We start from the raw sequence: 15,193 nt of genomic DNA on the forward strand, positions 1-15,193 counted from the left end.
GATGCAGGTGGATTGACACAGTGGCAACAGCAATGGGCTTGAGTGTGTCAGAGATTGTGAGGTTGGTGAGGACAAGGTTCAGATCTCTTGTTCATAAGGTCTCTTTGAGTCATACTCGACTCAGTGGCACCAAACCACAACATGTTGAGGCGCAGAGCTGTCAATGAAATTCTTGTCTTTCTTGTTGTGTTATGTGCCGCCAACTCATAGTGACCCTGTGAATGCCAGATCCTCTCAGTCAGATCCTTTTTCCATCCTGTGCTATCCTCCGGTCTCTGGCATATTCTAACCCATTGTCACAGTCACAGTGTCAATCCATCTTGTTGGGGGGGTTTACTCCCTTTTCTCTAATGCTACACCTTTTCCACCATGATGTTTTTTTTCCAAGGATTGGCCTCTCCTGGCAACACGTTAAAATACGTGAGACAAAATTTCACCTCCCTTGCCTCTGTGGAGCACTCTGGTTCTACTTCCTCCAAAACAGACATGTTTGTTCTCCTGACAATCTTATATTCAGTACTCTCCTCTATGCCATAATTCAAAACTTTAATTCTTCTTCTGCCGCACTTAATCCACCTTCCAATGCACAGGAAGCAACTGAAAATACTAGGGTTTGGATCAAGTGCACCTTAGTTTTTAAACTGACAGTGTTGCTTTTGAGCACATTGGAGAGGTCCTTTTAACAATTTCTTACCAGATTATAAGATGCTGAGAAATTCCCATGTGCCAGAGATGGGGAAGATAGCACAGGATAGGGCAAGGTTTGCTAGGATCACTAGGAGTCATAGTCAACTCGACGGCACACCACAACGACATTGTCTAAAAGTCACAAATGGTCCCATTTTGCACTTTTAGAATGCTATGCAATTTTATTGGTAAATACTTTAACTAGCATCTAAAAGGTATATAACTTTTGCTGTGAATCCTGTATTTCAAATACTTTCAGGTGAGGAAAAAAGAGCTGACTCTCAGGGAGTGCCCTTAATTCATGCCCAGGTGAGGGCCGGTAACAGCTCCATTCCCTCATTGAGTCCAAAGTCCAGTTCCTGTGAGCCGTTTTCATGAGTATCCCATTCAAAGCAAAAGCCCCCTCTCTCCTTGGCTGTTTCCCTGTGAATGTCTATTCTTTTCATTCCATTTCCTCCTGTCCACTGAATCATCTCTGGTTGCTACTCTTCTGATATTTATAATGGCTGGCATGGCACTGGTAGAGCTTAAGCTGTTTACTTTGGAAGAAGCATCCCTGAAAGTTGCAAATAATTAACCATTCTGCTCTTAGCCAAGACCTTGGTGGTTCAAATCCACCTGGACATGCCTCCGAAGAAAGGCCTGAGGATCTTTTTGGAAAATTGAGCTCTTGGCTGCCCTGCAGAGCACAGTTTTGTTGACACACGTGTGAGGTCACAGGTTGGCGTCAACTGGATGGCTGTTGTTCTTGTTCTCACATGAGCACGTGCACATCACAAGCTGACGCTCTGTGTCTGCTGTGGTGACACCCTGGACAAGATGCTTTTCTTTGCCTACTTTTTTATTGTCTGTCCATCTCTTTTAGTCAGCCACTGTGTGGGTCACCCCCTTGGAGGCCCTTCCCTGCCTTGCTTCCCACACACACCTGAGCCATATTAATAAGCAAAGAAGGAACTGGAACCACGTCCAGCAGCTGAAACCTGATTCCAAACTCACTAGAGAGTTTGGATTTTGACAAGAAAGTGGGTTGCTTTCTGACAAGAAAGTCAGGTCGACAGGAGTAAAGATGTCTTTCTCGCTTTCTTTATTAAAGTTAAGTAGCATCTCAGATGGCCCCAAAGTTCCCCAAAGTTCTCTTTCTCAAGACATTTTAACTCCTTGTCCTGACTATACTTTGGATTCCAAACTCGTAAAGTTTATTCATTTCCTCTGAGACAACCAAGAAACCTACTGTACATAAAATTTGAAAGCAAAATAAATTCTAAATCCAACCTTATTTTTCAAGTATGTTTATCCAGCTCTGTGGTAGAAATGAGTAGACTGTGTGAAGGCCACATACTTTTCAAACCTTGGTTGCAACACGTTTGTCCCTTTTTGAAACTGTCTTTATCTAGCTGAGAAACCGAAAATCTATTTGACAAAGTGGCACTCTGGCCAGTTTATCTTGCAATATGGCTTTAGCTCACTGAGTCTATTGATTTCCTTAAATTAATGTTTACAGAATGCTACTGAATTTTGCTCAACAGGACATTGTTCTTCTGAAGCTTTGTTAAAAAAAAAAAAGGTACAGACTGTTATTGCCATGTGTTCCTTTGCTTACACCAAGGAAACATTTATTTTTTTTTTTTTTTACAGATAGCCTTGAATTACAATTACTTCCTATAAGCATTGACTTTGCACATATTTAAGTAGTGAAACATATTTGTAGGAAGTGAGCCTGCTCTCAGGGACTAAAGCTGCACTGGCATTGGGCTAATCTTAGCTGTTAAGGTCTCCAAATGCTGAATGACACTCAGAGCATCAGTACCAAAGAGACTCCAATCCTCAGCCTGGTCACTGCCACAGCACTGTCCTCTGCCTTGTTTGCTGGAAGCTCGCTTCTCAGCTATTAACACTTGGCCTACGCGCCTCCTCCTCAACACAGATGTGAGCACCTCACTGATACCTCAGTAACACTGATGCACCACTTACTCACATTCACCAGGAACTCTAACTAGAACACCTTGCTCTTCGACCACAATGCTCAGGGTCGCATACACAGAACTTAATCAGTGTTATCCAAATGACTTAAAAAAACCAACCTCCTCAGCAAAGTGTACACATTCCTTCAGCTCCTGATAGGGCGGAAGGCAAGGACTTGAGTTACAATCATGAAATGATCAAAATAAGACTTGAGAAACTTAAAGTGACTTTTTGCAACTTGTTGACTCAGCCACTAAGATTGCTCAAGCACACTTCCTCGACCCCAGAGCACCTCTCAAAATAAGGTTTTGCCCATTGTATTTATGGAGCACTTTGAACATCACCAGAACATAAGACTCTTTGAAAAAGCTTCAAACCACCTCCTTCCATGTGGATGATGCCTCATCCTCCCCACCCCACCAAAGCCCACTTCATGTTGGCTTCTCATTTGATCCTTCACTGTAGTGAGAGGGCTTTGGAAGATAATTTTATTTTCACTGTCTCTTGTTTGCTTTTCTCAAAGGTCTGTTAGCCCCCAACTTTACAGCTAGGATCTGTGCATGTGCCATGGCAAAGGAAGTCGTTGTAGCTTGTCGTAGTGTCTTGCCATCACGGCCCTCTGCTGTGTGGTTCTTTAATGCCTCTGGCTGTAAAGTTCATTGAGAGCAAGACAGTGGAGTGGAGCAGCCATAATGTATTTCTTCTTGCCTTTCTGTCAGATAATCTCCATGAGGAGTTACTAAAGCATCTGAGTTTATCCATTTAAGTCCACTCTGTCTGCAGTGTAATTCCCCAGCTTGTGCCACTGCTGTCAGGAGATATGTCTCTCCTTGATCAATATTTACTTAACAAACAGCAGGGAAGGGAGAGTTTGTTTAGAGCCATCATGAACACACCAGGGTGAATGAATGCTGGGGAAAGTACTTCAACTGTTTGCCTCAGCTCCCAGGATCTTTGTGTGTGCACACGTGCAAATGCCCTTTTCCTCCTCAATCTCTTCAAAGGCAAGTAGAAGTCATCTAGGAAAAAACAAAACAAACCAAGTCAAAACCAAAAACCCTCAAAGCAAAACCTTGCCTTGTTATATACAATCAGTGCATTGTTTGTATTACCAGGCAGCTTATGTCGTAAAGTAAGTTTAGAGAAGTCAGCCTGAAGTTTGATTTTTCCTCCCATGCTCCTGTGTAGATGAAACATTCTAGAAAAGGTCCCGGGATGCACTAAACAGGTGCACATCCATCTCCCGTGGTCTTTTTCAAATGAGTGAAAGGGAAGAAAATGCAGATGGAGGTAACAAAGACAATTTGACAAGGTAGCTCAAACCATATATAATTTCTGCAGCAGCGAACTCATTTTCTTAAAAGGTAGCCCAAGGATAAAAACTCTCTCCTCAGTTTCCAGAGCCCTACTTCCAATGTGTGTGCAGCATCTCAGAATGTTTCCGCCTCACTGTAACTATGACCACCACGGTGCTGAAGTTCAGGGAGCTCTGCTCTTTCAACTTGACTGGAACAATAGCACTAAGGCTCAAGTCAGTGCCTTCAATGCCGTTGACTTGGAGGCATCTGGGTCTAGTTTGAGGGGTTTTGTTTCCGTGTGTGGGTAGGAGCTGGAGGGAGTGGGGAGTGGGGCAGTTATTTATTTATTTATTTGGTTTTGTGAATCAGAGTTGTAAAAGCCATCTGAAATATTCATGCAAAATTGTCTGAGAAGCCCGTTTCTGTTTTATTTACTGCACAGTAGAACAGCCACAGCGGATTAGTTCTACAATACCCGTAACAAAAGCCCAACAGCTGATGCATGTGATGTTAGGAGGTGACAAAACAGTTAAAGTATGCTGCTGGCTACAGGCAAGCAGTCAGCAGATGCAGACAAAAGGGTTTGTGACAAGAATAACTCTCTCTCCAAGGCGAGCAGTGAAGAGTATCCAAAATACCAATACCCTTTTCTCCTTGACATTGTCTTCTTACAGTCAGCATTTTATTGCCCTTTTATAGTATTAAAGGGGGGGGGATAGATACAGAAGAAGAAAGGAAACCCTCACACAAACTGTTTCACCAAACAACAGCGAAGATTTTACTTTTCCATCAATTAGCTAGCCCTGCATGCACATATGTTTCCTTTTTCAATTTGTTTGATAAAGTAAGTTTGGGAGGGGGAAAAATCATTTCAAACATGTCCTGAAAAGATGTTTCCCTTAAAACACAGCAGGCTTCTGATAAACCTGGTAAGTCATTTGAACTTTTGGTTATTGGCCAGTAGCTAGAGTGAAAGATCTATGCCTGGATTGTTCCTCATCCATTTTAGTAAAAATCATTTTTGTGGTGGAGTGTTGCACGATTAGGTTAGTGTGACTTTCTAAAGGAAATTCAGGCTGTCGGGGTGTCTGTCCAGTACCGTGCAATGGGTAAGCTCTATGTGCCCTGCAAAAAGCCAGTGAATGGGCTTGCAGCTATTTCAGAGGTGTGAAAAATCAGCTTCTCTGTCTCCAGAAAATAGGAGAGGCTGTCTTCTTTTTAACCTTTGTAATTCCCCTTCTATTCTCTGTGACATTCATTCAGCTGCCAAGTGCGTTTGGCAAGGTTTGGGCCAGCGAGCACACTTGCAGTGACCGCTAACCTTGGTATGTCCTGACACTTATGATGAGTATCTGCAGGACACAGAAGGCAGGCAGCCTGCTATGTCAGGCTTTTATTATGTACTGCAGAGGCTAGGGACTGTCAGTTTAATAAAACAAATCATCCTTGAAGGTAAAGCAACTAGGAAGAGGAGGAGGAAGACGGGCAAAAAAAAATGTGTCTTTGCCACTCATTCTAATAATAATAATAATAATTGTGATAACAAAAGGATAAAGAAATGGCCACCCACCCTGCACAGTCACTTTCAGAGGTGACTTGAAGACATCTCCCATTCTCCCCTGGCACTGAAGTCTGCAGGACCTGCCTTCACTCTGAGGAGATGCAAGTACAAATGATTGTGATGAAACAAATAGATGGCGAAAGCTGCATTCAGATTTATGGGTGCCTTTCAGCGCCTCATGACTCTGGTGTTGCTTTTCAAACATCAAGGTAAAGAAGGGTAAGACCGTTCAGGGTAATGTGCCCTTACTGGGGTGCGTTTGTCCAGGCAAAGTTTCCACTCTCCACAATAGCTTCAAAGTTCAAGCCAGAGACTTTGGAAGCCTTTTGTTTTTTTTCCCCTGCGACAAGCCACAAGCCGAAAGGCATGCCCTCCCTCCTGGTCTCCCCTCCACCCCCCAGCAGCTTGTATTGTCTTGCATTCCAGGGACTTGATTGACTGTTGCCACCTGATGCTGAGGAGATACCCTGGGGTTCATTCTGCAGATTGTTGAGTTCTATTAAAAGAAACCCAGATAAGGGATTACTTGTCACTAAGGGATTTTCTGCAGATGTTTATTAGTGATTGGAAAGCCATTAGGTGCGAAGAAGTCCAGAAAAGTATGGACAACTTCATTTGCAAAAGCTTGAATTCTGAGGCCTACCTATTCCCACCTCTGAAAAATTAAGAAAGACCCCCTTCTTATGCTGTTAAAGGAGATGAGAGATGTTTGTAAGCAGAGAAGGAAGGGGCTAGTATTTTTCCTGGGTAGTATTTCTACCCATGGATGGAATACATTGGCAACGTCTTGGAAGATCATTGTCTGGCCAACAGTGGACCTCATCTGCAGCCATAGTGAAGATTGTTGTTCCAGTCTTAAAGGATCTCCTTTCTTTTATCCAGCCCAGGCCCTTGCATGAGTATTGTCTCAAGGTGAAAACACAAGAGTCAGTTAGCTCACCGTTTCATTTCGTTCAGCTAAAGCTGATACTTTCTCAAACATAACCAGATAGTAAAAGCCTCCTCCCAGGCATCCTTTACACCATTCCCAGTTGTTTTGGGGAGCTCTGATGGTGGCCAGAGGGGACTGCACTGCCACCTGAAGGCCATACTTCTCTGGTGGTTTGACTCCATTAGCAGCTCCACGGGAGAAAGATGGCTAATCTTCTCTTGCTAGCCCTTCTGTAAGGAGCCCTGGTGGCACAGTAGTTAAGCACTCTGCTGCTAATTGGAAGGTCAGAGGTTTAAGCCCACTCTGTGGATCTTTGGGGAGAAAGCCTAGTGATCTACATTACAGAAAGAGTATAGCCTAGGAAACTTTATGGGTAGTTCCACTCAGTCTTATGGGGTCGAAATGAACCAGACTCAAATGGGAGGCACACAACAGCTACAGCCCCTCTGTGGTTTCTCCAGAGCACAGAACCACAGCTTGGCGAGGTCTCATATCATAGCAGTAGAAACTGCTGAAAAGGCATTAAAAGAGAGCCAGCCTAATTCACTAGAAAGACCTTGCACAGGTTCATTGATAAGTCTTCTTGTTGCTGTTGTGTACCGTAGAGTTGGAACTGGCCCATAGCTGACCCTCTGGCTGGTTTTCAGAAGCAGTTAATTCCCCGGGAAATCCTTCTCCCACAGAGCAGCGGGTGGCCTCGTACTGGCGTCTTCAAGATTGCAGTGCAGCTTCTAGGCCATCAGAGCTCCCTTTCCTGAGTCTTAGCTTCTTTATAAAATAGTGCTTTCTGAGATCTGTTCCAACTCTCCGAATCAACTTCCATCTTATCATTATTTTACATGTCTTTGTTTATGTATTGAGGGGAGACTCTGAAGTGTCACATAGTGCTCTAACTCAGACAGTAAGAAAGGTACAGACCACATTGAGTGACAGTATCAGAGAGGATGACACCAAACAACTGCCAATAAAATTTTTGTGCAGTGTCTCAGTAGAAATTTCACATATTTATAATAAAATTTTCTCTCTGGTTACTTATAACAACAAAAACATTTTTCATGAACCTGGCTTTACATGTATCAGTATCCTGGCAAGACTAAAGCTCTATGCTGATTTAACTTTTGAATTTTCCAATGCAATCCAGGCAGAGTTGTTTATTATTATTATTATTATTATTATTATTGTTGTTGTTGTTGTTGTTTTTGTCCAATTGCAATGGTACTTTAGATCACATTATTTCATCTGCATGTCCTACAAACATGTGCTACTGTTTCCATCACTAGAATGTTTTTACTCTCAGTGTTTCTTCAGGTTTTCCAGTTAACTGATTCTGTGCTTGACTTTGTGAACCTCTATCAATAACTTTGTTGAAAAAAGTAGGAGAGAAAGGATGAGGGGGAAGACTTAGCTCAATTGCTAATAATGTTGTGCGAGTGATGTTGCCATTGATTGTAGAGTGGTGTTATAAAAAAAAATTTATTATTGCCAGCCTGTCTAACGTTCATTCTTACCCACCTTGTAGGAGAGACTAGAACTACCCCCCAGAATTTCCAAAGTTGTTAAGTCTTGATGGAAGCTGACATCCCTGTCTTTCCCCTTCAAAGTGGCTGTTGGGTTTGACCTGCTGACCATTTTATTAGTACTCATATTCTTTAACTATGGCTCTACTTTTTATTTTTATTGATTTTTAAATTGATTTTATTTTTACTGATTTTATTTTTAGTGTATCTATAATCTAAGAAAATACAACATTTGAGAAATTACTAACTGTCCTTAGCACATGTTACAATTTAAATTCATAATAAGCTTTACTGGGATAGGAGAAAACCCATGGAGGGTGGGGAAGCCCTGAGGTGTCTCCCAGGGGGCACTGACCCTTAGTGACACCATTATGTGACTCTGATAATGTGGAGTAAAGGCAGAATTGCATTGTGATCTTTTTAGCAAGTGTTTATGCAAAAGAGATATGGGCTGTGGTGTTTTGGTGCTGGAATTGCCCCTTCCATGTGGAAGATTGGATGTGATGTCAAGCCTATGAATTGCATGGTTGTCTTTTGGAAAAGGTGTGTGGGTTGCTGTGATGGCTCAATAGGTGTCACTGGAGCTTCCAGACTAAAGAGGATGAGGGAGAAATATCCGGGGACTTACTTTTGAACCTCATTCACTGAAAACGGGATGTGTCACAGCAACCGTTTGGCACTCGGTCCTGGGGAGGGCACAGGAATGCGCAGCATTTTGTCCTTTTGTGGATTGGATTACCAATTTAACAGCAGCTAACAATAACAATGGAAATTATATTCCGCTAGGCATTGTGGGGAAGACACAGAATAGAAATCAGTGGTTTCTTACCCAAAGATGTCTTATGATAAGTTGACAGAACCTAGAGAGAGTCAAGTGAAAAGTTAAATAACATCAAGATACAAATAATAATAATAGGTGCTACACACTCTATATTGTTGTTGTAGTTGTTGTTATATGCCGTCGAGTTGCCTGTGACGCATAGCGACCCTTATGTACAAAAACCCTAAACCCTGCTCTATCCTGTGCCAATCTCACTATCTCTGACACACCTACCCCTATTACCACAGTAACTGAGTCAATCCATCTCATCAAGGGTCTTCCTCTTCTGCGCTGTCCCTCCACTCTCCCAAGCATGACATCCTTCTCCAAGGACTGATCCCACCTTGCAGCCTTTTTGGGCTACTCTATATGATTCTCACCACTGGACCAATCAGTAGCATCAGGATGGATGGCGAAGAGATTGAGATTGATCACAGCTTCAGTTTGCTTGGCTCCACAGTCAACACTCTTGGCACCAGCAGCCAGGAAATAAAAAAACGTATTGCAATGGGAAAGTCTGCGGTTAGGGACCTCTCTAAAGTGCTCAAGAGCAACGGTGTCTCTCTGGAAACTAAGGTCCACCTGATACAGGCCATTGTTTTTGCAATCGCTTGTTATGCATCAGAGAGTTGGATAGAAGAGGATAGAAGGAGAAGTGACGCCTTTGAGCTGTGGTGCTGGAGTATTGAATGTACCATGGACTGCCAAGAAAACAAACAGATTCATCCTAGAGAGGGTTAAACCAGGCTACTCCTTGGAGGCAAGGATTCTGGGGCTTCGTCTGACATACTTTGGACATGTTGTAAGGAGGGACGGGTCCTTGGAGAGGGACATCATGCTGGGTAGAGTAGAGGGACAGCACAGGAGGGGAAGACCCTCTATGAGGTGGATTGATTCAGTGACTGGGGTAATCGGGATGGGTGTGTCAGAGGCAATGCGATTGGCACAGGATAGAGCAGGGTTTAGGGCTGTTGTACATAGGGTTGCTATGAGTCGCAAACGACTCGACGGCACATAACAACAACATATTAAGTAGCCAAAAAAAAATCACTAAACACCATTCATAAACATAGTGAATGATAAGAACAAGACAGTGCAAGCTGCTTGGATGCCCCAAAGAAGTTACTTTGACTTGTTCTCAGACAAATCTTAATTCTTCTTCCCATTTTTTTTTCTGAAGATGATGCTGTTCTGGATTTAAGTCCCTAGGCAGACAGTGCCCCTCTCCCTTGACCTTGGGTGATTTAGCCTTTTTGGGGCCACAGAAGTGTATCCTTTGAGTGCTTGAGACATCCGGTTTTGCTTGGTGTCCTGAGGAGCAACTGCACACAAGCTCTGCACTTCAAAGTGCCACAGGGGCCTTGTTGGGGAAACTCTGGCTTCCCTCACGGCTCTGTTGCCAGTGGCAGGAAAAGCCATCTTGCTCCATATATTTGTGGTAGAAATGGCCATGGTATGTTTCTGCAGCATTTTGGCTAACAGCTCCCTGTTGAAATAGTTAAAGGAGATAGTTGCCCTGCAATAGTATACAATAAAGACATTGTCTTGTCAGATTCTCTTCCTCAATAACACCCTTTTCAATAAAATGAGAGATTATATTTAGTGAGCAGAGGGAAGTTACTACAAAACACCACTTAATGACTAATATCAGCTGAGGGGGAGCTCACTTCTTTCCCAACCCCTTCCCGCCTTATAAAACACAAACTCATTGCTATGGAGTCTGAACTGACGGATCCGTAGCTGCCCCTCCAGCGGACTTCTGAAGTTGTGGATCCCACAGGAGGAGCTTGTTCACCCTGCTCCTGAGAATCCTCTGGTGGAGAGCCCCAGAGACAGGACCACCAGAGCTCCCGTCGCCAGAGCTCCAGGGAATGTACATCTAGGCCAGTTGTTGCCTGGAAATGGCTGGTACGGTGTGTGTCTGTGAATGAGGGGCAGGAAAGGACAAGGCTGAGCTTTTATTTTCCAGGTGGACCCATTGGTTAAAAGTTCTTGGCTGCTAGTTGAAAGAAAGCTTGGAGATTCTAATCATTCACTCAGAACAAAGACCTCACAATCAAGTCCCCAAAGAATCAACCATTCGGAGAGCCTTATGGAACATAGATCTGCTCTAACACACTTGGGGTTACTCTGAGTTGGAGCTCCATCTTTTGGAGGAGCTACTCAGTATTCTCACTCTCCACAGACTCTGTTGGTTCCAGTTGGGGAACTCTTTTTTTTTTTTTAACCCTGAAGAGTTACTGAGTTTCTTAGTAAGAGAGGAATAAATGACTGCCATAGGGAACAATGAATGTCTTTCTGCAGGTTTAAAGTTCAAGCAAAGGTGTCTAGCAATCCTTCTAGTTTCTGTTAATGATGCTGTTATTGTGTGCAATCCAATCGGAACTGACTCATAGCTGACCACAAGTTTTCAGAGGCAGTAAATCCCGGGAAGAGATTGTCCATCCTTGTCCCTCAGAGCAGCTGGTAGATTTGCTCCTGCCTTTGGGATTGCAGCACAGGTTCTTGTCTCTAGGCCATTGTTAGCATAAAAACGATCCATCACGACAACTGAGAAAAAGTGGGTAGAGAAGAATTGAGTATGTTCAGCATGACAGCATCTCCCTTCAGCTTAAGGGAATAGCATGTTGGAACTGAGCAGAAAATTTTTTCACCTCTTTCATCTGTATAGATCTTTCTACATGTACACTACAAGGCTTTTACTTTTTTCATGTTGTCTGCAGTTAATGTGAAAATAAAACGTTATTAATGCGTAACTGCTGCACTAACATAAACCTATCCAGTGTCATCGTGTACTTGCAAGAATATGAGTTGCAGAATGACTCTATGAATCTTATTACTTTGGTGTGTGGAAAGGCAGGCTTTGCTCTACTGTGTATTACTTTCAAAGAATACTTAATAAACACGTCAAGAGGTACTGCTTTCAAGTCAAGAGGTCAAGACTATGAAATAAACAATTAAGAGGGCATACTCATAAGTTGTTGTAGAAGAAAAGACTTAACAAAGGGGGGTATTCTGAAAGGAATATTTAAGTGATGTTTGTCTTAGGAATACAGTGACCTTGAACAATTCTCTTGTCCTCCTGAGCCTCAATTTTCTCACTGGAGAATGGAGATAATAAAAGCATTTACCTCATGGAGATGCTGAGAGAAGGGAATGACAATTCATTTTCAGTACTGAATACTGTGCCCGACACATAGTAAGCACTCAGTAAATGTTAGTTTTTTAAAATATCTTTCTAACAATATAAATCACTTTCATGGAACTCTTCTCATCTCAAGAGAAAGTATTTTCTCATGTTGTATTATAGGATTCAGTAGAAATTTTCTATTTTCTGAATTATCAATAATTTTCTTTACTATACATTTAAGGGTACGTAGGTTAGGGTTTTCAAAGGCCTGCTATTTCAGAAGTGGATGGCCAATCCTTCTTCCTAGTCTGCCTCAATGTGAATGTTCAGATTTAGAGAAGTATTAGACCAGCAAGTTAAAGGTATATCCCTTGTTGCGGAGTTAACTTTAGTGTCAGTGAGAGGGTTAAACTGGGTGGCTCCTTGGAGGCACGGATTCTGAGGCTCCGTCTAACTTACTTTGGACATGTTGTGAGGAGAGACCGGTCCTTAGAGAGGGACATCATGCTTGGGAGGGTGGAGGGATGGCGCAGGAGAGGAAGGCCCTCTATGAGGTGGATTGATTCAGTGACTGGGATAATTGGGATGGGAGTGTCAGAGACAGTGCGATTGGCACAGGACAGAGTGGAGTTTAGGGCTGTTGTACATAGGGTCGTTATGAGTCGCAGGCGACTCGACGGCACATAACAACAACAACAACATACATTTAAGCATTTGGGCTCTCAATCAGGCAACAAAAAAAATTTTTTAGAAACTTTTGGAGTGTTTTATTTAAAGTGTACATTTTGTACTATGTACTGTCGAGTCAGAAGTGACTGTCATAGCTGACCCTCCATCTGACATGACTGACAGGTTCCCAGAAGCTGTAAATTATTCAAGAGGAGGTTGTTCATCTTGCTCCCAAGGAGTGGCTCTTAGGTCTGAACCACATGCATTTTGGGCTGACTGTACATCTTCTTACTGCTTAGTCACCAGAGTTCCCTGAAGTGTGGATTTTGTTTCTATTTAAACCCAATCATTTAGTCTTTTACTTTTTTTGTTTTCATCATGGAAATCACAAAGAAAACATTATTCAAATGCCAAAAGTGAGTAGTACACTTTCTCCTGGACTATGCTTCTCTAATGAAGTGACTAGAGAGCTCTGATTGATCAGTGCTAGGGAATTAGGCTGCCGAACCAAGGATAAGAGGTTCGAATCCACTAGCTGTTTTTCATGAGAAAGATGGAACAGTCTTTCGCCATGCAGTTTACAGCTTCTGAAATCTCACTGGAGGGTCAGCCATACATCAGTTCCAACTGAAGAGTTGGAACAACAGTGAAGTGAAAAATCCCAATAAATGCATCCCCTTTTCTTTATTCTAATATTCACACTAGATTTCTTATATTGTCAATAAGCCTTTAGCAGAAGTCTCTTTCTGAAACCCTACAAAGCTGTCAACTCCACATTACAATGCTGCTATATATAACAACTTTACATAAGAGAATAGAGGCAGGCCATTTTTAGAAAATGCAGGTGCTATGTAAGCCCCTTTCTGAAAGAAAAACTTAGCTCAGTTGCCTTTGAAGAACTGGAGACTTGAAACTGAAAACTTTATTAATGCCATTGTCTCCTTGTATCAGCAGGTTCCAGAGAGGTTCCTGGAAGTTGCGCAGATCACGTTACGGGAGTTTTTCAATGCCATTATTGCAGGCAAAGATGTTGATCCTTCCTGGAAGAAGGCCATATACAAGGTCATCTGCAAGCTGGATAGTGAAGTCCCTGAGATTTTCAAATCCCCGAACTGCCTACAAGAGCTGCTTCATGAGTAGAAATTTAAACAACTCTATTTGAATGTATGAATAGTAGCAATCTCCTTTGGATGCCTATGTTATATGTGTCTAAAATTTGAGTTCATATATATATATATACATATACATATATATGTATGGGAGGCATGGATATGTTATGAAGTCAGCTGGTAAATCCTTCTCTTAATTTTTCATTTTCTCTTGTTTTCCATTGCAAGTGGATGGGTTTGGTTGTGGTTTATGGTTTGTTTGTTTTTCTTTCCATCATTATTTTCTTTTTTGCCCAAGGCCCTTAACATTTGGAGACTTAAAATGGGTTATTTTCAGGGAAAAGGAATGTCAGTGTGTGTGTAAGTTATCAGCAAGGAAAGGCATTTGTTGAACATGCCTCTGCTTGATTGATGATGGTTTATTGCAAATGGCAGTTGGCTGAAGGGAACCCAATGACACAGCACAATTTGATGGTGATGTGTCTCATCATTTTATTGCCAAGAAGGTCTAAAAATTCAGTGGAAACCACTTCGTATTGTAAATGTGTTGTTTGGTTTTGAACTCACCAAGTTGAGTTTTCTTACATGTTTCCAAGTGATGTCAGTGGCAGATGAACAAGTCATTTGCCAAAAGGACCCTAAAGGACCAAATTTAAAAAGAATGATCTTTACCTATCAAACCTTTAGACACCCCAAACTGGTAGCATCTCTTCCCACTGGAAAGAAATTCATCCATGGTCTTTTTGGCCACCAAGCAAACTTCTCTAAGGAAATCTCTAAAATGTTATTTCTATTTACCCTCATCTTGCTTGGTATATAAATTTTAACTTTATTCTTGGTTTATATACTTAAAAGAATTATTATTTCTGCTTGATATTTAACACTATTTTCTGAATTCTTTTCTAAATAAGGAAGAAAGAAAAATTTCATTTTGACCGTACAATTCCTGCCTACACTCAAAGTTTGCTGACAGCTGTTGGCTGACTTGATCTTCACCTCCTAAGAGGAGCACATATGAGAATGACCTATTTTCATAAACAATTCCACACAACACTGATGGGTATTCAAAGTGGTGACAGTCTGATTAATCGTTTCTTCGTTTTAGGTACAGCATTTTAAAGCAAGTCTCTTCTAATTCAGAAAGCTAGTATTGACCAAAACATGAGAAGAGTATATCGCATAGGACAATTTGGGGTTAACTCAAAAGACACAATTTGAGCACACATAGGAAAGCCAGCTGCTATTTTATGCTTTCTTCAATGGTTCTCCTCTTTTTTTAATCCCTTTTTCTCAGTTTATAAAAGATATACGAGATCCTATACTTGCTTTTTATGACATCTTACGACATTCACACTTGTCATTTTCTTAGATGGGTTTTTGCATGTAGATGCAGTAAGAATTCATTGTTCATTCTAACAGTGGTTTTCAAGCCACGCCCTCCCCTGGGATAATTTTAACGTCCACCTTCTAAAACAACACAGTAACAAATCTGGTATTTAGAGCATAGAA

The 15,193-nt window shown here is 41.9% G+C and overlaps 1 protein-coding gene across 1 annotated transcript in view; it reads left to right on the forward strand.

Moving 5' to 3' along the window:
• The window catches only part of PROX1 (prospero homeobox 1), a 57,204-nt gene extending 42,867 nt beyond the window's left edge, over positions 1-14,337 (forward strand). The window contains exon 5 of the mRNA XM_006890553.1: positions 13,530-14,337. Coding sequence (XP_006890615.1) covers positions 13,530-13,715 — 186 coding nt within the window. The 3' untranslated portion in view covers positions 13,716-14,337. The remainder of the gene's footprint in view (positions 1-13,529) is intronic.
• Positions 14,338-15,193: the final 856 nt, after the last annotated feature.

This window comes from Elephantulus edwardii, unplaced genomic scaffold (genome assembly GCF_000299155.1).
Source record: "Elephantulus edwardii isolate Elephantulus edwardi_28Jun2011 unplaced genomic scaffold, EleEdw1.0 scaffold00090, whole genome shotgun sequence".
In the NCBI taxonomy this organism is placed as follows: Eukaryota; Metazoa; Chordata; class Mammalia; order Macroscelidea; family Macroscelididae; genus Elephantulus; species Elephantulus edwardii.